At 40.1% G+C, this 24,546-nt stretch overlaps 1 protein-coding gene across 1 annotated transcript in view; it reads right to left on the bottom strand.

Annotated features, from left to right (window-relative positions):
• Nucleotides 1-22,339, bottom strand: part of stk32a (serine/threonine kinase 32A) — a 77,676-nt gene extending 55,337 nt beyond the window's left edge. Inside the window, exons 1-3 of the mRNA XM_073479816.1 lie at nt 22,288-22,339; nt 14,040-14,095; nt 11,087-11,238 (exon numbers count right to left, since the gene is read on the bottom strand). Coding sequence (XP_073335917.1) covers nt 11,087-11,238; nt 14,040-14,095; nt 22,288-22,339 — 260 coding nt within the window. The remainder of the gene's footprint in view (nt 1-11,086; nt 11,239-14,039; nt 14,096-22,287) is intronic.
• Between the last annotated feature and the right edge of the window lie 2,207 nt (nt 22,340-24,546).

Here is a 24,546-nt window from a genome sequence, read left to right as displayed (position 1 = left end):
GACAAACAGTTTGCAAAGTATGGCATAATGTTTTATGACTTTTGGAATGTTATTAACGACAAATGGTTTGGTTAGGTTTAGGCAAAAAAAGAAAACGACTTGGTTAGGGTTAGGAAAAGATGATACTTGGGTTAAATAACTATCGTAAGCTACTGTATTTGACACGTTGGGAGTGAGAACAGGCTAAGTCAGGTGGTCGAGTGAATCCAGCTACCTTACAAGGTAATGCAAAACCCACACAAAAAAGAAAACTTTAGGAATATCACCAATCAGACGATAAAGAAGTAAGTCGTGCCTGACACTAAAAAGCAATAATCTGATTTTCTAACTTTTGTATTAAGTTTAATAAGTTGTGGCTACAGCCTACACCTTTTCAGTCATTGCTATTTTCTATTTCACATTGATTCTTTGTTTTGTCGTTGTGTAAGAACTAATAAGGGTACATTTCTGTTTTCACTTTATATTGTAATTCATTCTAAATGAAACACAGAACTAAAGAAAAATCAATCAGTCAACGTGAGATGGATGAGAAAAGGTTTCAGTCTGTGTGAGGTGATTGGTTTTTCGAAGTTTCAACCTCCGAGATAATAAAACTTGCAGAGCAACGTTTTCTTTATCTGGCCAAAATGACAGACACCTATTTTAATCTTTAAACTTCTTATCACTCCTGCATTTTTAAATTCAACAATCACAGCTGGAGCCGTATTTTGTAGGGAGCAATTTGGTATGGAGACAAAATTCCTTGAGAGCGACATATTCTGAGAGGGGGGGGGACACCCATGAAGAGTCTACAAAGCCTTGAATCTGAAAAAAAAATCAAAGTTCCAGCTGCTGCCATTAAATGTAAGAGAGAGATAAGTGAGGCAATGGACTGGATCAATGTGTGTGTGTGTGTGTGTGTGTGTGTGTGTGTGTGTGTGCATGGAAATGAAGGCCAGAGAGAAGGTTTGTTGGAAAATGATATGACATCCGAATCTGGCATGCAGAGAGGAAGCACAGATCAAACAGGTCTCATATTAACATCTCATTCTCTTAAATATCAAAGCAGTTTTTCCCCTTTGATTCAAGATTTATCATTTTCGGGACCAACTCGCCCCTGGCTGAGTTCACAGACAGTCAAAACTTTGCTCCATAATTATCCAAAGTGCTCCTACTCTTTGACTTTGACTGCAAAATGCTTGTAGGGCCGTTACATGGAAAATTATGGAAATACTGTTGTGGAAAAAGCATAGAAACAGGAAATAAACAGGGCAACAGTGTGAGATCCAGCATGCAAAAATGCTTGATATCTTCATGACTCCAAATTTGATGGCCAAAGCTTAAAACGAGGCTAAAAACTGTAAACCGAGACAAGAAAAACAAGCTTGTCAGTGTTTAAAAGTGTGAGCTATAGACAGTAGTTTACTGCATAGACTCCATTTTACTCTGTCTATTAATCATCCGATTAACTCTCTGTCTCTCGCTTTCTACCTCGTTCTGATGGCCTGTTTCTCTCACTTTTTCTCCTGCTTCAGTGTCTCCGTATACTCCCTCTCTCTGTTGTGCACACACACACACACACACACACACACACACACACACACACACACACACACAAAGCAGAGTGTAAATACCTCTACCCAGCAGAGGTGGTAAAGAATCCAAGAGGCTGCTGTCAGAAGCATTTAGAGACACAAGCTGGACTTTAATTGCTCTTTTTCTTGGCAGACAAACAAACACTGGCTTCTTCCATGAAAACAGCAGTTTATTTATTTTAATGCTGCAGTATGTAAAATATATACAATTAGACAATTTCTTTTTTTCTTTTGGACCTGGAGCGAGTTCAGGGATTCCTAATCTTCAATCTTTAATTTTAAAAAGTTAAATTGGTCTACCAACTGTCTTTTGAGGTGATAATACTCAACTTTCTTTTATATCTTGTGGCAAATGTTCATTCTTACTCTGCACTGACCAAACATCTGCTGTTGGTACTTCATTTATCACTGTACACTTTGGATAACACAACTAGGACGGATACCCGACCCAAACCTGTCGGGACCTAAAAGGCCAGGCTTACCATGGTTTGGGATTTTAGTTTTGTGATTTCCTGTTTTATGTTGAAAGTTTATCCTCATGTGTCATATTTACTTTCCACTTCCGGTCTTTGTCTGTTTCCCACCCTTTTTCCTTCTCACTTGTGTTCCATTAGTTAATCATCCCTCTGTATTTAAGCTTTTATTTTCCCCTCAATCTTTGTTGGTTAATCTGTTTTCATCCAGCACCTCCTCTTCTGTGTTCCTGCTTTGTTCTCTGTGGCATCTGGTTTATCTTCAATTTTGTGTTTCTCTTTAGTTTTTTTCCCCCTTAGACTTTCCTTTGCTTGCCTTTTGGTATTTGAATTTTGTATTTAGGATCACCTGCCTGCCTCTCTGTCTGCATTTTGGCCTGTTGTGATGAACTGTTACAAGGCTGGGTTTGGACTAAATTTCGAAATGATGTAAAGCTTTGTTTCGGACTTGGTCATGTCAATTGACATTAGATATACACTGTATGTATATATATATTTTATGCGTTGGCCTAATCAGGGCAAACTGGCAAGCAGTAACCATGGTAACTGTGTGACAGAGTAACACAAACTCAGTGCTTCAAAAAAAAAATAGCTCTAAGAAATGCAAATATTATTTAACAACTATTTTTTTAATTGGTGAGTGGAATATTCATTGACACGAAAGCCAAAACAGATATTAAAAATGCAAGGTATTCTTACTTTAACAGCACATAACTACTTGAATAATGGCTGGGTCCACCAAGTCAATCGATACAGCAGTCCTCCATGAAACCAGTTTAATGGATCAGAAAACCAGCTCTCACGCTTGGCTGAGGTTTCCATGTTTTCTGTCCCACAAGTCCGTCCATCAGAAAGCCAAGGTGCTAAAAACTGAAAGGGCTCAGCTGTCGTTTGTTCGAGGAAGTTGTTCCGTCTCGTAAGCAAACAATCTCTCACATGGTTGCTCAGGAACAAAGATGCCGTAAAGATGGCCAACAGCCTGCCACGGTGAGCCACTTACAGAACGCTCTGATTACTGAGCCGGTGACCTTTTATTCTGAAGATCTGACTCTGAAACTTTGTTCTGTAAGTCATTAAAAGTTCCAAATATAATGTACAAACTCAGACATGTACGCAAGTAGCCCACGCAGACACATGTCCAGTAGAAAGCTGAAGTTTGTATCCTGCAGAAACGCAAAGTTGACAACTACGTATTTATTCTTACTGCTTCAGCACTTGACTATCTGCATAAGTGCTCATTATTGCATTTAATAATAATTTGTAGTGCTGCACATGCTGTACGTAAGATGTTATAGCTGCAAATCAACATCATCCCTCTGGGACTAACTGACCTCATGCTAACTGAACTTTTTATTTAATGCTATTTCAGCAACATCTCCACTCTTATTAGAGTGTAAATTGGTCTTCTATGACATTAAAAGCCCCAAATCGTCTCCTCTCTCTCTATCTCTCTCTCTCTGACATGGCGCCACAGTATTTAGAGGGTGTTTGAATATGAATGAAGTCTCCGCTGGCCTGCTGCCACCGCTGTCAAAATGAATTAGGTATGGTACTCATTAAAGTTGTTCGTCACAGGTACTCTAGGCGCCGGGTCAGAGAAGTTACCCAAGTTAACATTAATGTGACAACCTATATGTATGACTAATGTGATTTAAAAGAGCCAGTCTCGTAATGAAGCTGTGCATCGGCCTGAAAGTTTTATGTTGAAACATGACTGAAAACAATCTTTCGCAATTATGAGGTAGAAAAAATAGTGTTGTGACAGTTGAGCAGCTGTGGCCAAGTAATCCAATTTACGCGATCAAGTATTACCCAAAAAACAATTAACACCCACATCAACAATAGCATACTAGTTTGCACAACCAAGAGTGGACACGTGCATCATGAAGAGTGTCTACACAGAAGCTGTCATTCCATTATTGTATCTTAATAAAACCAGCTGACAGCTCACATTTAAGGCTCGAGGTATATCATCTTTTTCTTTTTACGGATATCTATTTACTGCACGTCTGTAATTACAGCTACTGCTGCTGCTCGCGCTGCCCCTCACAATGTTATCACTGGTAAAATAACCCACAAAATAATTTGTAAAAGAATAAAGATGTGTCACGGTTTTGGTTTTCAGTTTAGATGCTTCCTGTTTTATTTGTAGAATTCATCCTTGTGTCTTGTTGTGACATCCTACTTCCTGTCTTCTTCCCGCCCCTTTTTCTGTGTACACCTGTGTTTCATTTGTTCATTAGCCCTTTTGGATGTAAGTCTGTCTTTTTCCCTCTCTCTTTGTCAGTTTGTCGGTTTTGTGCGTTTTGACTTTTGGACTTCAGCTTACTTCATTAAAGCTTTGTTCCTTTACCTATCTGCCATCATTTGGTGTATTTTTTTTTCATATTGACAGCAGCTTGTTGACTGTCTCCATTTGTATTTTGCAGCTGCAATTTGAACATGTATACCCATCCGCACCCGACAAGACCCAACAGGCCTGCTGGTTTGGGACAAAGAAGGTGCTTTCAAGTTCCAAGTTATAGTGTAAATATGTGTGATAAATTATTAGTAATATTAAATGATAACTGAAATGCTTTGGACACAACAGAGATTTGTTGCTATTGAGTCAGGTTTGGGCGTAAAAATCATCACGTTTGTCGAGTTCGGGTTGCTCTCGTTAACTACTCTTGCGAACTCGGTCGGTTTCAGACAGAAAAATGCAGTCGGAGCCACACTCTTACCGCCGCAACATGCTGAAAAATACAAGCATCAAGTTCTCAAGCATCCATTAGCAGCTGTTGCTTGATGCCTCAACCGGCATTTTGGGTGCAGAGCAGAGAGCAGCAGTCAGACTGCAGATTAGCACCTGTACATTACGTTGAGATGGTGCAGACTTTTCATTAGCCTTGCTGGCATCTGGCCTCTCTCTCTCTCGCTTTCTTGTTCTCTCTCATCCTGTCGTTCTTCCTCCTCTCTCTCTTTTTCTCTCGCTGTCTAATTCTGTCCGTCTTTCTTTCAGTGTCTGTATCTGCTCCGCCACACATGCATCTCAATGTGACCTCTCGGTGGCCTCCAGGCAGTCAGTCTGATGGGAGAGCATCCTGCATGGAGCTTTTAGAGCCACATGCACCCCCGGGCCACTTGAGTAATGGAAGTTTCCAGAAACCACAGGGGCTCAGAAGCTAATGGCAACGTGTCCTTACAGAAAGACTCCAGTTTCCCTCTTTCAAAGGTTAACAGTTGTAACATGTGATGCCACACGCTTCCCTCAAATAAAAGAAAAACGGCTGCAGTCTTCTGCCAGAGGGGGAATATTTCAAAACACACAAATAATTCCTGTTTTAAGTGCATAATGGCCCTCAAAGCTAAAAAGACAGGTGGTCATACTGCAATATTCAGCAAAAAAAAGGCCAAATTTTCAGTTACATTACAGTAAGTGTCTACATTAAGAAATGTTTCCTTTCTTTAATGCAGAAGTTGGCAATATTCCTAAACCTATCCACTCTCAGAGAGGACAGAGGAGATTCATTAATCGTAATGCTATTGGACTCCTTAAGAAGGACTTGCTCTCCCCTCTCAGTAACCTGTCTTCCATAACCTGAACACCTTTTATGGAGTTAATGAACTAAACTGCCTCAGTCTAAAACCGCACAGTGATTTTTGTTAATTAACACCCAACTATTGAACACCCACAGCAGTGAATCTCCATAATACAACGGCCCATCAGGAATTTGTTGGTCAACAAAGGGTTTTTTGCAATTACAGTGATTAGACATACACACTACCCATGCATGCGCACACACATTTCCACACACACACCAGCTGAAACGGACACAGCCGGCCGGTCGCTCAGACTGTGACATGTCGGATCGATGCCGACGGCCCTCCGACCTTCCTCCCACCCCGTCTCCCAACACCTCCTTTGACTGACAGCTCCCATCACTCTGTGTCTAATGTTCCCAGAGCACACACGCATGGATGAATGCATGCGGACATACACACACATCCACAGGAAATGAGGGATCTCACATGTAAAATATACTCAGAACTAAAACAAGCTAAAAAAAACCCGCCTATTTTTAAAGAATTACTTTTTAACTGAAAAAGGCCTTTACACTTTTTTAATTACTTTCAAATTAAGGTCCTTGTTATAAGCCATAATTAATTTTAGCCCAACAGATAGATCAGTTGGTTGATATTAATGGCTGATAACCTGTGTGTTGTATGATATGCGCTGGTATGAAAACTTTTCTCTTTAGAGATTGTTATGCAGAAAAAGGTAGGCTCTATATTTAAATTAGATAATAAAGCCCTTATAAGTCCTTATACGATTCTTATCAAGATTAATAAGACTATATAAACTGTTAATTAGCACATTATAAATAATTTATTAGCCTTAATAAGGAATTGTTCTCGCTTTAGGTCCAGAAGTTGAAAAAAAGCATAGTTAACTGCTAAATAAAGTATGTGTTAATTTTAATAAAGTAACAAAAAGATAAAGAAAAAGGTTTTAAGAATGACATTAATACTCTTAGAAATAATTATAAGAAACTCATAAGGCTTTTATTTAACATTCTAAAGTGTCTATAAACAGTAAACAAGTGCTCATAAATGTGTTTGTGATGCTATTAATGCTTTTAGAGTCTTATTAATGCTTATAAGGACTTGTAAGGGCCTTATTACCTGCTAACTTAAGGACCTTAAACATTACCTTTTTTTGTTTACTTCCATATGAATGTATATGTATGATGTATGATATGTAATATGTATCAGCACTTGATCAAAACATTTTCTTGTTCTTGCCAGCCCTGATTCTACGATCTTCCATTTCACCCGGTCACCTTGATATCGGGCCAAATACTTGACATGCTGACATGCTGCTTTCCCGTGTTTGGCAGTGCCTGCGGTGTTAAAAGTAAAATGAAGACGTGGAGTGCACATTTCGCAGATACGCGAGCATACAGTTTGTGCCAGCAGATCTTACTATTGCTTTGGTTGTATTATTGAAGTCTGGAAGTAAGCTTATTTCAGCTCACGCCATTCATTCAAGATGTCCCCTATAAGCAGACTATAGTGCCTGTATGATGCAACATATGTGGTTTACCATAGAGCTTTTATTTGTGGGTGCTTGGAGGATTTGTTTTTTGAGAAAGCCCATTGTCAAACATTATGTCATTACAGCTGGTTTTCTGAGTAAAAAAAAATGCACGAGTGGAGAATTACACTGAGTGATGTCTCACTATGCATAGAAATGAAATGCATTAGTAAGATTACATAACAAGTGAGCAAAGAGGGACTCCCTGAGGCAAGTGAAGCTTTCACTCCACAGTGTTGTAAACTTTTGTTAATGTACTTCTTCTTTTCCTTTGACAGTTACGCAATTACTTTTTTACAATTGCAGGTTACATGATTACAGCATTTGAGAGCTTAGACATGGGAGATGTCATAGAATTAAGACTGAAATCTTAACCATGTATTGAAAAAGTTGGCAGTGAACATTATGACTCTGTGGCTAAGTTTGTGGAAGAAATAAAAGAAAAGATATTGAAGATTTGTGGTGATTCAGATTCCTTAATCCTTGTTTTTCTGGGTTTTCATCAAAACTTTGAATTACCATGAAATGTGTGCGCGTTCGCTCTTTTGAACCTCTAAAAGTGTGTCTGGACCCCATGTGTTTGGCTGTGTTTGCCAATTCTGGATTATAAAAAAGTCAACAAGTTATCACAGACATGTATTTGCAGTGCTGTTGAATATTACTGCACCACAGGTTTCCTTCCACTTGACGCCCCAAAACAAATGTGCTACTCACACAGAACACATTAAACAACCTGTGACCAACACATCCATCACATTAAACACTGCAAACAGGAGGCGGGTAGTTTCAAGAGCTTCTTCAGCTTAGTCGGCACAATAAAACATTTGCATTGTTCATGTCTGCAAATGGATACTTTAAATTTGCAGGTTTCATATGCATCATATCGACATTACTACAATATGTGCCATAGCACATTCAGATTACATGTAGGACCTGACTTTCTCATCAGGAGGTTCAGGCTCAGGTTACTTAATTAGTACCCGTGGGTAGATTTGGTTTGCAGTAAAGGACAAGGCATCCGTCCTGACACACATTTAACAACAAGACTGACAATAGACAAATATGATAATGTCCTCCTGGCTCCACTAATCAGAATGAACAATAAAAACGGTAAGGTAAAGGTAATTTTAAGGTCAGGTAAGATAAGGTAAAATTCGATCAGGGATGGATAAAGGGGATGGTGGTGCAAAGATTTATTCTGGTGATTGGGTTGAGTTCTTCCACTGTACGGTGGCCCACCAGGGCAAATGCGCTGCAATTAAAGAAAATGCATGCTAATAGACAAAACACAACTAAATACACAATCGCGCTGCAATACTCCAAAACACCACCATTAGCTAGATGTGTTTTCAGGATTTTTGTGTTTTTGACTTTGCATCATTTCTATATTTGCAAGTTTGTGTCAAAACCCTCCTGTTGCAGCAAGTTTGTGTATTTGGTTGTGTTGTGTGTTGCAGCGCATATACCCTTGTCGGTCACTGTACCACTGTGACTTTTCCTCCATCAATAAACAACTCAACTGCAAAATCTAAAGAAGATGCAAGGCTCAAAGCTGAATACAGCAGCATCAGTAAAATCTCTCCATCACTGCCCGTCTCTGATACAAGGTGAAGTCCCAGTAAGGGCTCCCCTTACACAGTGGGACTTAGTGCAGTGCTGGCACATTGGTCTGTCCTACCAGTTCTGGCACATCAATACACTGACCGCACCACACACTTCATGCCAGAAGTTAAGATTCTTCAAGATAACTATTCCATATTCTAATTTGCACAGAGAGAAATAACTTGTTCAGACATGGACACTTTGTTCTCTTGTTTTCTTTTTTCCTGCCCTCTGGGTGCATTATTTCTTGAAATCATGCCCAGTCACTAGGAAAAAGAGAAAATGAAGTGAGGCAGGTGGTGGAAGAGGAAAATAGTAGAGCAGGGTTAGGAAAAGAGGGAATGAAAAGAGGACAATAGAGGGAGATGAGAGGAGATACCAGGGGAGGGATGAAAAATATATTTTGTTTTTTCTGTATGTAGCGGGCTCAGTCTGCTTCATATGCCTGCAGCTAATCTCTCCCTGTCTCTGACCTTGAGCGCTTACCTCAGGACATTCATAACTTGTGCCAACTCAACACAGTGAGAGAGACAGGAAGAGAGAGAGAGAGAGAGAGAGAGAGATTGGGCACAGCGCTGACCCAAGCACATCTCCAGAGGAAATCACCCCCACCCAAGGGGGAGTTTACGCTGCCAAAAGCATTAACTTCCAACTATTTTTTTTGTTTTTTTTGTCCAACACAGCATGCAATCAAGCAAGAAAGCAAGCTCTGGCATTGTTTGTCTGATGAGTCTGTACGCTGCACTCCTCTGCTCACCTCCTCTGCTGTTTTCCTTCTCTACCTCCTCTCTACTCCACATATCCTCCCTTTTTTTCTGCGCCATGCTGTCCTTCCACATCCCCTCCTTTTTTTTTGACTGTGCTTTTGGCCTTTTTCTCATTCATTCCCACCGTGGGAGGATTTAGTTTTGTTTCCCTTCAAATTAGTAATTAAAAGACAGCCATTGATTTTGCAAGAGGAGCTTTCAAAAAGATGTGGGATTAAATATGGGCGAAAGGGGATGCAAGCGAGGAGAGGATAGAAAAGTGGGACAAGAGGGTAAATGAGGGGAAAAAATCAAAAATTTCATTTGAGAGTCCGCTCTGATGCGGCAGCTCCCTTAATCTGCAGCATGGGAATAATAAATAAAGTAACCTTAAGCTTAAAATTTAATTTCATGTATTTTGTTGGTGCCTTAGACCAAAAGAACAACTGCTGAACCTGAAAAAACAATAAATAAATAAAAAGAAAGAGATTTGATTGGTAACGCTTTATAATAGGGTCCTTGTAGTAAGCATTGGCTAATAGGTAACTAGAATGGCCCTCAGTAGAGCACATACCTCTGCCAAGACCCAAGGCCTTCATAAGTCCTTATAAGATGCGTCTTAATAATAGCATCATAAAGCATGTAAAAGAAACTCCTTAACAGACGGCTAAGAAGGTTTATATAAAACCTTATGAGTTTCTTATAATTGTTCAGCATTACAAACACATTACCAAGCTTTTTTGTCGCTTTATTAAGATTGATATCTCCTTCTAATATCTGCATTTATTAGCAGTTAACTGTGCTTCTTGCAGCTACTGGACCAAAAGTGAGGACGCCTTGTTAAGGTCAATAAATCCTTAATGAATGTCTTTAATATAAATGGTTTCCCTTCAATTTTTAAAAAGTAGACTACATGACCATGGCAGTTATTCATCATCTTCTGACTGACATCTCCTCTTCTCTGCCTTTCTGCTCGACAGAAAACCCGGGTGACTTCCTCTGAAACGTTGCAGAGTGGGAGTGCTTATCAAGAATTAATGACGCCTTCCAGACGGAAACTCAACATCCATACTTATCAGACATCGCAAAAGTACAATTCCTGGTGCTCCGAAAGCTTCGGCTTTCAAATTATGATGAACGGTTTGATGAAAATTACCTGACGAGTCATCTCAGATCAGCGCATTAGAGTTTGAATGAGCTGCTACAACCTTGAGGGAAAGACTTCCTCAACCCCCAAACTGTGGCGAGGCGAACGTGAAGCTGCCAGGCTACGAGGGTCGTGCCTGTAAAAGCTGAAGCTTGGATCAGCGAGCAAACCACATTTTCCTTTTAGCGGCTTCACAGGATGAGATGACGCGGATGGAGGCTTGTGAGTGTTCCTCGGTGGACGACACCTCAACCCAGAGCTCTCTCTAATGGGTGATGGCAGCAGCTTTTCTATACATGTTTAAGTAATGGAGGTTCAGTCAAAGTCACCCAGACAGAAATGTAAGACGGTCTTTGAATTTGAAGTTTAAATTCAAAAAGTAGCAAAAGTCAATTCCTAAAGAACCTTCCAGACTTCGTTGATACACAACATCTGAATATGTACTCTGTAAAGCATGGGTAGCTTACCAGAAGTTGACGAGGAAAGGATGTTCGAGGTTCTGCATGATCTGCAGCTCTTTCAAGACGTTCCTCACTTCGTTCCGCTCCACGCATTTGAGCTTGTTCATGTACTTCATGGCGTACATCTTCTTAGTGTCCTTCTTCTGTACAATGCAGACCTGATGAGATCACAGAAGGGTTAATTCCCTAATTTTGATCACTGCTGTGACACTTTTTTCACACTGTGCATTTTGGTCTAAAACTTCAGTGCTTTCAAGTGAGAGGGTACTCTGATTGATCAGCCTGCGACAGTTAACTGCTGTCATTCATTCTAAATAGTTTGATCATCTGTCTCTATAAAGGCCGATCAGGAGAGCTGATTAGATGATTTTGCCAGAAATATGTCCATATTTTTGGTTAGTTATTTCCTGTTTTATTTTGTAGTCATATCCTCTTGTGTCTTGTCGTCTCTTTCTACTTCCTGCTCACCTGTGTTCCTAGTGTTCTGTTTCCCACCTGTGTTCCTGTGCCCGAATTCCCCCCACACCTGTCTCACATCAGTCTCGTTAGCACTGCCCTGTTTCTTTCCACCTACACCTCATCCCCTTGTTAGTTTAGTTTAGTTTTTCCCCTCACTCACTGAGGTGAAAATCAACATTGTGATGCAAAAATAATCATTACCACTAGTCATGAATCACATCATCCATCAATACAATCACAAAATGATGAACCTACTAGATGATAATCACGTAAAGAAACAATATTTTGTTTGGTGATCAACATTGGTGGATACTGCTTATTGCAATTGTTCAATGGCCCCAAAAATCCCGATCAGAGCAACCTTACTTTCAAGGATGTTAGAATTGACTCATATTTTGCATTCTGCAGACTTTAAACACCTAACACATCATCCAATATGATAAACATCATCATAATATATAATAGACATCATCATTCCTCTTGTCAAAAATTATACAATGTGTAAAAGTGTAGCCGGAAAGTATTGAGATGTGTCATTCCTCCATGTTTTATCCAATATTACCATTTGTTAGTTATGTAGCATGATTCACAGAAAGATACAAATCCTGATATTTCGTCTGACACATTGAAAAACTCATGAAAAATGATGCAATACAGAGTGTTTACCCTCACTCATCTATGTTTGTGTCAAGTGATATTTCTTCTGACTCATGGACGCATGCAGTGTTATAGTGCAATAACCAGAAAATGTTGCCCGGCAAAGAAGGATGGAAGGAAACTTCAGGATTTCTCTTCAGTCTCTGTGATCACTAATCTAATCCCCTCTTAAGACATTAAACTTTTCACACCAGCGTGTTTAGTACTTTAGAGTTGGGAAACATCGTGTTAGCATTCATTTGAACTGCTAGTGTGCGTCAGTGGGGAATGTGGACATTTCTTTCAAAATGGCATAAAAATGCGTTTAAACAGCACTCTGTGTTCTTGCACCAGTGGAAATAAATACTCTGATGTGCTGCAGCAAAACGCTGAACACAACACCTGGTGCAATCTGGGCAGCTGTCACTGTGTGTGTACATCAAAACTGTACATGATTACCCCCTTCTGACGATTTGTCTGAGAATAGACACTGTTTTCAATATGCAGCAGTGTAATACCCCATATTTATTTGTAGTTGTGCTTGTCTGTGCAACACGAGTCAATAAGCCAGTGATTACTGCTATCTAAGAGAGTGATCTGTGGACCAGCTGGCACGGTTAATCAGCCAAACCCTGATCGCATCACTCCTCCCATTGAACAGCTTGCCATCTACAGTGATTAGACTTCTTATCTGTTGTTGGACACAGTGTGTAGACCCTTTGTACGTATGTGCACGGGAGCGCACATGTGTGTCGCTATATGGGCTTACATGTTCAGTAAGCGCTGATGTGAAAGACTCTGCTCTATACGGCTTAACGGCAAGAGGAAACATGACTGCTTTCACCTCAGATTTGTTTCCCGTGTTGGTTGAACTTGAGAAAATTAAACCGGAAGGCTTTACCACACTAAAGCATCATATAGTATTGACAGAGAGGTTGACATGGTCTATCATTTTTAAAATGGTGCACCTGATATCCACATGCCTCTGTGCCTCAAAACAACTAGTTGATCAATAGATAAGTATTCTCCTGCTTTTTTGATGATTGATTAGTCGTCATTTTTCAATCAGAAGTGCTTAATTTTCCCTGTTTCCAGCTTCTACATTGTGAGGCTGCTGTTTACTGTCAGATGTGATAGTAAAATCAATAATGTTTAGTCAGATAGAACAAGCAGTTTTATGATAATATCTCTTTGGCCTTTCGGAAACTGTGACGGGCAGTTTTCACTGTTTTCTGACATTTTTCAGATCAAGTAAGTAATCTACAAGATACACAAATGACACATAAATGGCCTTTGTGTGCCTGCCTTTTCTCTGGTGTGTCATGTTTGACGTCACGATCGTACCAGAAAAACACGAAACAGTAGAAATCTTGCTAGATCTTAGTAGATGATCTTTTACTTCAGTCTCTCTTTCAAACTTGTTCTGTTTGAACAGAGATGGATGGAAAACTATTTATGCGCCAGCGTCCGGAGCTTTTTCTGTCACAGCGTTGTGCCCGATAAGGTGTGAAAATTAGCGTGTCAACTGAGGTGTCGTGTTTCCATCACTGCCAATCAGAGCCGGAGCTGATAAATACCCATGACTACTAATGTTGATTGTACCTCTTCTCTTCCATTTCCTTGAGAGGGTTATTACAGTGAATTTCATATGTTCCTTGTTGCAAACCTTTTGACTTATTTGTTTATTTCCTATTTCCTTTTTGTTTTGATACTAGTTCCCCTTTGGGTTTAACAGATTGATGTACCGTGAAGCTGAAACGTACCAGAACACTGTTTCCCACTTTACTCATTTCTGAGTAAATATGGATTCATCTTTTATTTCTCTCCGGTTTGAAAAGAAAAAACTTTGGCAACATGGACTTACTTTTCCAAAGCTTCCTTTTCCTATTGCTCTCAGGATCTGGAAGTGGTCGAAATTTACTGCGAGAAAGAAGAGCAGAAATTATTGGTTAATAAATATTATACACAGAACAGAAATTTAAACCTCAAATCTGTTTGTTTTGGTTTTTTTTTCATTTCTCCTTCTGTATTTTAATAGGGTGAAATGACTTTACAAGATCAACACTACATACATATACATATTTTGCTGCAGTTTAAACATTTGGAAATGTATGGACTTCAGCATAGGCTGGGGGATGTGGGCTCTGTTGCAATACACAATATATATTGCACAAGGGTTTCCTTATGAAAAAATAGACTTTTAACACAGTAATCTTAGATTGGTTTACACAATGTGCCATTGGACCACAGGAGTCATGGTTGCTCCAAATGGCCCCCATTCACCATGACTGTACTTATGATCAATATGTTATTTTCATTGACCCCAAACTTTTGAGTGATAGTGTAGCTCGATATTTATAAATCTCCTCAAAAGCACTTCATATGACTTCCTAGGACTGGGTGACACATTTTTTTGCCAACCACTCAATATCAATTTAGCTACAATATCATAGTAATGACTATTGGTACTTTCACAAATTATTAACACAGTAAGATTTTTGATAAATACTAATCAGTAATGTGCACATAACGACTGAGTGTGTAAAGGCAGGTATTAGAACAAGTAGGACAGTCTGGTACAGAAAACAACATAATTTTACTGTATGCAGCCTTTAAAACCAGGAAAAGACAACACTTATACCATATCGCAACATAATGATATCAAAAATCTCAGACAATATTCCATATAAATATAATGCCCGCGTCTTCCCTAGCCTTACTGTAAATGCTAACGAAGAGAAGTAAGAAAATATGCTCAATAATAAAATGTGTTCTAGGCAGCTACAAACTTCAATAGAAATAAAATGACACTTCTGAAAAGAAAACAAGGTCACAGAATCATTTCAGATGGAAACACATGAATATTAAGTATCGGTACAGTTACAGTAGGTTCACTGTGAGGTTTGCTTTGAGCTCGTTGGAACAAAGCAGACAGTCAAGCTGAAGCAGATAGAGGCCTTCAGGGCAGCCACAGGTCAGTGACGTAAGAAAGTCGAGATCTGAAATAAGCTTCGGCACAAAGACGTCTTTTAATGACAGTTGCATGTTTTTCCACCGAACAAAAGACAGATTTTAAGCACTCCCTCTGTTTGTCCTCACAGTCTTTGCACACACACACACACACACACACACACACACACACACACACACACACACACACACACACACACACATCCCAGACCAGAGCTTAGCTCCCTATCTCACTCTCCATCTATCAGCAACATTTATCGCCAATTGGAACCGGATGGGGCTGTTTGTTTCTTGCCTCCATGACAACAAGGACAGACGGTTTCCCCTCTCTGCCGTTTCCCCGAGGACGGAACAGCTGCTGCCCACTCTCTGCACTCCTGTGACCACACACACACACACAGATGCACACACTTACATTCATGATGCATTCATAGTCTTTCACCAAAATATATCCACTCGTATACTGGACGTAAAGTGTTGTCTGAAAACATCACCTGCTTCCCTTTTAACAGCATGCACACACACACATATAGACGTGCACACACACTCTAATTCTGCCTGCAGTCACTAGATCTATTGGATTTGACAGTTAATGTTATGCTCTGTTAGTCACGAATCACTGGCACTTCCTCCTCTCACACTATCTGTGTTGGAGTGTTTACACAACCTACTCTGATAGGGACCATATGAAGCCTTTATAGTGCGCGTGCACACACACACACACACACCACATACATGCACAGACTTACAGATGACACTGTATGTAATTAACATACACACAAGCACACACTCCAGATCAACATGGTCATTTTCCTGCTGAGCTACTGATGGGTTTTTCAGAGAGACAGCTGTGGTCGTGGATGAGAGGGGAAGAGGTAGACGCAGAATCAGAGGGGGGGGGGGGCTGAGATGGAGGCTGTCATATTTTACCAGCAGAACTCTGAATGGTTTAATGTGCTGTATTAAATGATGGACACATGAGTAACAGAGCGTGTAATGATTGAAATCTGCACACGCGTGGAATTGACACATTGATAGTCTTTCCACAGCTTAAACTAACCGAGGAAATCATCTGCTCGTCAAATGGAATTTGACTGGCACATGCAAATCAGTTTGGATTGAAGTAATCACACTTGTTCAGCCTCTCGTGCACTCTGCATGACTGTACTGTAATGTGTGACTTTCTCTCTCTGTCTGTCAGAAGTTGTCTCGTCATCACACATGTCCACACTGAGCCAACAAAAATTGGAAATGCTCGCCATTTCTGGCCCAACATCCACACTAGAGGCTCTCATATACTGAAAAACTGACAGACAGGTGGTACTGCAGGTAAACCTCCGTAGAGACGTCCACGCTGTCTCGTGCGACATGTGCAAATGATGAAATTTATGTTATGCAGATCCTCACAGCTGATCACACAAGAAAATAAACCTGAAACTGAAAGCTGCAAGTTGTAGAATAGAAGAGAAAAATTGAGCTTTTGTAAAATTTAGTGCTGACCGAAATGCTTCAAAGTTTCGACCCTTGCCATGGTAATCAATGTCCGAAATTAGTATTCAAAGGAAGGAGATGTTGAGTCAGCTGCTTCGAAAAAGAGGCAAAAAACTGATAAAGAGAGCAGAAAATGGAGCTCCACAAAACTTGTACACAAGCTTGAGCCTCCACACTCCGACTTTTCAAAACTCGCTTGCACGTGGAGTGGACTTTTTCGACTTTTGAGGTCGGGAAATTGTCCCTAATCCCTTTGTCACATTTACATGGAGACTAATATTGTGATTATAATTGGTTTAAAAGCCCAAACAGGATAAAAATGTTCCATATAATCACCTCAATCAGAGGTGGGCCCAAAGAGATAAAATATCCAACGAGGAAGAGAAACACATGAAACACCAGACCCTAGTTATCCCATCCCACGTAAACAGTTGACCATAAATCTTTTATCTGAATGATTTCAATCAGAATGAAGAAATAATGTCCATGTAAACACAGGAACTGTTAGAATAATAGCAAAGTATATAGGTAAATAATGAGTGCAAGCAAGTTTGATGTGTTGTGCACACCTGCATTAATTTATATTTAGAAAAGATATTTTCACATTGTCAACAAATCCAATGAAATGCCCAAAACCAACAATGTGACGATGTCTCTCAATAATTTCCGACTCTCCTACCGTCTGTTGCATTCAGCCCCGAGCACATTCATTCCCACTGACAACTTAAATCTTTAAAACAGCACAGAAATAGATCTTTGGTGGGCTCAGAGGAGTAAATAGAGCTTTGGTTTGGGACTACTTTAAGCGGTGGATTAATACACATTTGGTGCTTTGAGTGAGTATTTCCGGCAGCAGGATGGTGTCTGTGGGACTGAGTCAAAAATAAACAACACTAAATTGTGTTCTGACACCTTATAGGTTAATGTTAATTTGTTCATATCAGCTGTGAAATCAGTGCAGATCGGGTTGGGTCTGCATTTCTTGGTTCTGCATTGGACCGAGTAACAGCTTTAAAATAATAGACAGGTCCGGATCGGTTCTGGGTAGCACATTTACGTTGCACCAATCTTGACCCATGAAGACTGCTTATGTGGTTTTCTCCTCACAAAGCTCCCCAGCAGGAAAACAGTGATTTGATTTACGTCGCACTCAATGCAGCAATGTGCTTAGCTGGGTAACAGGTGGCTTTTATGAACCTCAATCAAATCAGTTCATCATAGTCATTAAGCTGTCTAACAACAGAAACTGAAAAATATGTAAATTAGGCGCTAACAAATCAAGAGTTCAGCTGTATCGGGACACAGTATACAGTAGGTGATTAAAGACAGCAGGAGGGAGCTAAACAGAGTTTAAGCAGCTGTAACTCAACAAACCAACCAAGTCGTGTCTGTCTCACTCAGATTCAACTGTGACGCACAGTTTTGTTGATTAGGACAAAGAAGAAGAGATTAAGCCATCGTCCCGTAGGTGAAAATGGTGTTTGTAATTGTGAACATACTGCCCCGCCCCCCCCCCCCCCCCCCCCCCCCCCCCCCCCCCCCCCCCCCCCCGCCTTCCTCCTATTCCCACCTCTCACACTCAAACCTGTAAATCACTTAAGGACCCACCAGCGTGGGAACATCAACAGTCACGCTGTTGCTTTGACAACTGGACCCATGGGTCCATGTGCCACTGAAATGTGAATAAAAGCATTATCAGCAGTAAACAGCCTGTCCATTAACCAGAGGCTGCCGGCTGCACACAGTGGAAAACGTATGTCGCACACAGGGAGCACATGTGGCGCACGCATCATTCTCAGGGGAGATAAACATGTCTTGACAGAGTTCACCTTGACGCACAGTACACACCTTGCTGTAAATCAAGTAATATGGGTTGAGTATGAACGACAAAATACGTCTTTGCTCTGAAGCCAGCAAGGAAAACTGGCTTTTTTTTTATTCAATTGCCACAATCTGATTGTATTTTCTTTTTTTTTTTACATTTCTGCTGATTCCTTTGATGTTACAGTAGCTTGTTATGTATCTGTATCTTAACTACTAGACTATTTTTAAACAAATTTAGAATAGAGACTACAAAAATTGCATAAATTAAAATGTAGCTAGAACTCTTTACCCTGCTGCTGTCTGGCAAAAGATACAGAAGTATCCGTTGCCATATCACCAGAACATCACCAGCTTCTTCCCTCAGGCTGTGAGACCCCTGAACTTGTCTTCAACTGTGTAGAAGGGACTACAACTTGCATTTTTCTTTTTTAATTTCTTCAACATTTCTGCTGATGCTTTTGATGTAAAATATCTATTGTTTTGTATCTGTATCTTAATTTAGCCTATTTTTAAATACATTTACAAAAAAGACTAGAAAATCAACAGAAATGTATATAAAAATTGCACAAATTAATATGTAGCTCTTACTGTTGATGCAGCAGTTTACAATATGCCACAATAGTCTGTTCACCTTGCTGCTGTCTGGTAAAAGATACAGAAGTATCCGCTGCCGTACCACCAGACTACAGAGCAGTTTCTTTCCGCAGGCTGAGACTCATGAAATCATCCTCAATACTCGACCATGAAAAATATTAGCATAAAGGGACTACAACTTGCATATTTTTTAATTAATTGCAGGATTTTTCTTCCTTTTTTTGTTTGACAGCATTTCTGCGGTTGTATTTGATGGTAAATATATAGGTTGTTTTGTATCCCTTTCTTTAAATACATTTACAAGATATTTGAGAATATCATCAAAATGTAGCTACAACTGTTGCCACAGCAGTTTACAACATGCCACAACCATTTGCTGCCTTCTGGCAAAAGATACAAAAGTATCCGCTGCCGTGCTACCAGACTACAGAGCAGACTCCTGAACTCATCCCCAACACTCCACCATTTAAACGCACAGTATGTTATTTCTGCCGCATATGTATGTGAGTTGATCTTAACATGACGTGAAAAATGAAAACTTGCCCGTTTCTCTCGGTTTCACAAGCCTGTGGATCATCTGTCTAAGTTGTTTTATGCTGCTGGACTCAGGTCAGATTTAACATTCACATAAACTAATGAGCACCATTCAATACAACACAGAGGTTGCACAGAGCCCCTTTAAAGAGCTCAAGGACGACCATTTTTGTACACAAGTGAAAATGTTCTCCATAACTTTACCAACAACTATATTTAAAACTGTCGAGGTATTTTTTTGGCTGCAAAGGAACTGCAGATGAAAATGCCCTCGGCGCATTTATGTACACTGACAGTATATTTTTTGAAATGTCAGCATTTATTAATGCTCACTGTCAAATTAACAGACAAACATAAACTCCAACCTCCGCGGTCAATATTACCTTGAAGCAACCTTTAACGTCCCTGAAGTGTAAAAGTGAAAACTCAATTTGCATCTTTATTGCTACTCAGAGGGAGCGAGCGTATGATGCACACTCAACATGCAGTGAACCCAGCCCGGCAAAAATCCTCCAAAAATCAAAAGGAGAATCCTGCCTGTGTCTGACGTGAGTTTCATCAGCGTGGGGATTACTTTTGTTTCCAGCGAGCGGGGCTTTTCTCTAGTTCAAAAACGACGTGTCTCTGTTTATTATTCCCGTGCCCTCGGTGAAATCGCCCACGCTGTTTTGTAAAGGGAGAAAGTCAGGAAAGGTGCACTCTTGCATTAACTCGGAGTGTGGAGACGCTCTGTTATGAGTGACATTTCCAGAACAGCACGCTAGATGACTAAGCAGCGAGGTTAACCATGAATAATGATTTCCTCTTTGATAGGGAGTGCCTCCAGTGAAACAGAGAAAGCCTCAGACACGGATTTCATTAGGGCGTGCGGTAGTAATTTGACACAGAAAAAAATATTTTACTTTGCCACAAGGTAATGATTTACTAAGGCTGGGCATTATATTGATGTTATATGGTATCATGATGTGAAACTTTGGATTTTTTTGAATGATTATAACCGGATAGTAAGGCTTAAAGGAGCTCTGTGGAACTTGTTGTTCAAGTGTTGTCCTTTCCAGGGTTTAAAGGCTGCATTGCAGTCAAGTGATGTATTTTTCTGAGCTGTTCTACTTCTTGTTCTACTTCTTGCCTTTACCCCCTTAGTCATTAGATCCACATTACTGATGATTATTTATCAAAAATCTAATTGTGTTAATATTTAGTGAAAGTACCGATAGTCATCCTTACTATGTTGTTGCATGTCGATATCAAGGTATTCGGTAGAATATATTGGGATATTTCATTCTGTCGCCCAGTCCAAGCATTTATGAAGTGCCTTAAAAAAATCAAGATGTATACTTATCATATATGCTGCCCTACAAAGGCTAACTGCAGTAACTACGCTAACTTTAAAACTGAGAAAAATAACTTAAAAGTTTTTGCACTGTCTGTCAAATGCGTTAGGTAGAACAGAGTTGACGCTCTTATTAAGGCAAAGTACAGTAACCACAGGCTTCTTCTTGTTTTCTTCTAATTTCATTTATTACATCACATCTATATTAAATTAAATGTTTGCTTTCTAAAAGTTGAATAGATGAGTAGTTAAGGTAAATTTAAGCAATCCTCAAGTGATATTTTGCTAGGTTTAATCTATTAAGATGGATTGATACGATAAGTGTCATTGTAAAATTTATGTTAACCCATTTTAAGAATTATATGCTCTCATACGATAGTATAATCTAGTCCCTGTCTTAATAGACAGCTGTCACAAACCATTGTTACAGAGGCCGTCGTTCAGGAAAACAAAGGCAGAGCGTAGTCACCACACTTACTAATGTTTGTCTTTTTTTACATACAGAAGCTTTTTTCTTTAAGATTTGTCACAAGATAAGAGACCTAAAAAAGTTTAATTTCAGTCATAAGTCAATTTTGACCAAAATTGTAGTTACTTCGTCTATGTATGGCAGTATAGCGTGAAAATATAGCCTAAAATTTGATTAAATACCTATCTTACCAGATATACAAATAAAATAAAGTTAAGATAATTCATGGAATTAAAACCTGTTAGTTTGCTACTTTATAAAAATTGACAAAAATAAAACATCATCCATACAGAGTGAGGAAAAACCTGGGAAAGCCACTTCCCTTCTGACTTAACCACTGACTCATGTAATGCTGACTTATTTGAAGTCCTTGGGGTGAAGCCAGGGTGGAATTATTTCAGGGACTGACTCAGATCAATAAATTCACATTGTATTATCTACTCATGCCACAAAGAAAGGGGAAATAAATTCAGACAGAGAGCTTCGCCAATCACACTAATAACTCCCTTTCGATGCTGTCCTTGATGACGATCGGTCTGAAAGAGCTGAAGACAAAAGTCTCAGTTTGGAATAATGATGTACATGAAGCCAACGTTTGAGTGAGTGGATGTCCGGAAGAGTTCGATGAAAATCTTCAAACTCTTTTCTGTGTCTGGTAGCAGACTTAATTAGCATTACATCAATCTGACCATTAACTGTAAGTGGATTTAATTTGGGCATGCAGAAGGAAGAAGTTAACCCATCGATAAGGCTGCAGAAAACAGCCTGGACATCTCAGGATCAGGCAGGTGAATCCTGCTCACAACTTTTTTCCTTTTCCCCTCCTTCCCCGATCTGAGCCACAAAAGTAGAGAAAGAAAGAAAAGACAAAAACATCCTGGATGTTTCATTACTCACCCTCGTCTGTGTCATCAGTGACCGGAGCCTTGCTGGACTGTCCGAGCCCCATGGCTGCTCCTCTTACTGATTCTCCTCTTCTGCTCTCCCCTCAGCTCCTCTAAGCATCGACCGGCCTCTCCCTCTGAGACGCACTCATAGCCTGGTCAACACTAACCCCTCTCTGTCACACTCACACACACACACACACACTTAGTCTCACGTGCTGGACTGCTCAACCCTGACACACACATACGCAGCAGCTGGCTTGCTTTTGCTGACTTGAACAGGTCCCGTCTTCCTTGACACAACCACACATCATCACACACACAGTGGAGGGCTTGGGGGAACACTGAAAGGCACTGAAGCGCTGACACACACACAAACACACACACACACACAGGCAGTATCACTACAGCGTAAGTTTCCTGTCTGTTTTTCACTGCCGTTTAGATGAACGCAGGCAGACGGACGACTCTTGCCAGCCAGCAGGAGGAGGAGGAGGGTGGGTGATGCGTCTGTGGCTGTGACCCTCTGTTGACTGAGAGTCTAACCTGTGAGGGGAGGCAGGAAAACATGACACCACCGGCAGAGTGAGGGAAGGAGGGACAGAGAGAGGGAGAGAGGGAGGGAAAAGTAGAGAGGTAGAGCCATGAGACATGAACAGCTCCTACATCTATAGATCAATTTAAAGATAGATAGATATTTTGATTTTGAGACACTAAAAGGACAAAAAAAATGAGCAAACTTTTCCCTCCTCTCAGCTCCCTTTCCATGTGTCATCTATCAATTATTCAATTTTTATACCTTAATCAGAAAGTCGTCCCAGTGGAGCATCGTCTACAGTGCATTTGTGATGAATGGTACGGTCCATTTTCCCATTAACAGAACTAAATAGGAGGCTTTTGATTTATGGTTTGCTGGTGTTGTGCTCTGTAAATGGAATCCCTCAGTCTGCCCTCTGGAGGACATGAGATTTCCTGGATTACCACAGTTTGTTTAAGTAGTAGACGAAGAAAACTGAATCTCCGCTGCAAATAACGATTATTTTTTACTGTCGATTATTTCCTCGATTAGTATATTAGTTGTGTGTCTGTAAAATGGTGAAAGATGTGAATAATATTTTTGAAAAAGTCCAATTGATGCTCTCAAATGTCTTGTTTTGTCCACAACCCACAGATATTCACTGTGCTGAATTGAAAAAGGAGGTTGTGCTTCAACAGTCTTGATTCATTCTGTCCATATTTCTGCCTGTTTTCTGTAAGCTAAGAGATATGGACCAACGGTGCAGTACCTCTGGTAGTCATGGGGGGGCAGTGTAGCAGTGTCGCCAATAATTCAAACGAGACGCGCCCACAGGACAAGAGCGAGAAGTTTAAATTAATGGCGGAACTTTTTGAGGAGAGCTAATGCGAGTTGGTGGGAAGTTTTAAGATGTTACTTCACCCAGGCACAGAGACCGATTTGACCTTGAGCAGCGCCCTCTAGTGGTTGTTTTTTGCTTACAGTGACGGTTATATTGTTTGATATAGACGTTTCTATTACTGCACATAAAGGGAGCATGATTGAGCCTTTAGACAAGTGATGGACGCAAAAATCTGGTGAGCAAATTCCAAAAATCGTGAACAAGTAGCACATCTGAAATCTCCAAGTCAAGGGGGACAAAATACTCACTTTTCACTTTCACTTTATCTGGCCCACATCACTATAGTTAAACACTAACGTGTTTTGGCACAGAGCCTCCTTCACAGCGTTTGAAGTATACAGGTTCAGATCAGCGATAACCACAAGAGCAGAGTTAGAACACAGCAGGGAGTTGGACCCAGTTATTTGGGAACCACTTTCCTTTCTCATCCCATGGATCTAGATACAGGGACAAGTCATGAGTAGATAGCTAAATCTGATTTCAACATGCAACATGAAGCTCCACAAAACACTGTTTCCGGCCATCACTGATTCACTTTTGAGACCATCAACTAGATGACAATAAAGGGACATAGATTACAAACATACTTAACTTTAAAATTCAGTGTACTGTACTAGCAGAGAAAAGAAACTAGAGCCCGACTGATATATCGGATGGCTGATATCACCGATATATTGGTATCGGCTTAGATGTCGTCGATATGCGCACTTATGAAAACTTTCTTTTTAGATGTTAAAATGCAGCTTGGGATAATGAAATAACGAGTGAAGTTTGCTGTTTATGTGCACTGTAGTTATATTAGGCAATAAAATGTATTGTTAAACTGTAACATATCCTGCCTTCGTAACACATCT

Source organism: Pagrus major, chromosome 13 (assembly GCF_040436345.1).
Source record: "Pagrus major chromosome 13, Pma_NU_1.0".
NCBI lineage: Eukaryota > Metazoa > Chordata > Actinopteri > Spariformes > Sparidae > Pagrus > Pagrus major.
Note: the sequence above shows the minus strand (reverse complement) of the source record. Positions and strands in the feature narration are given on the sequence as shown.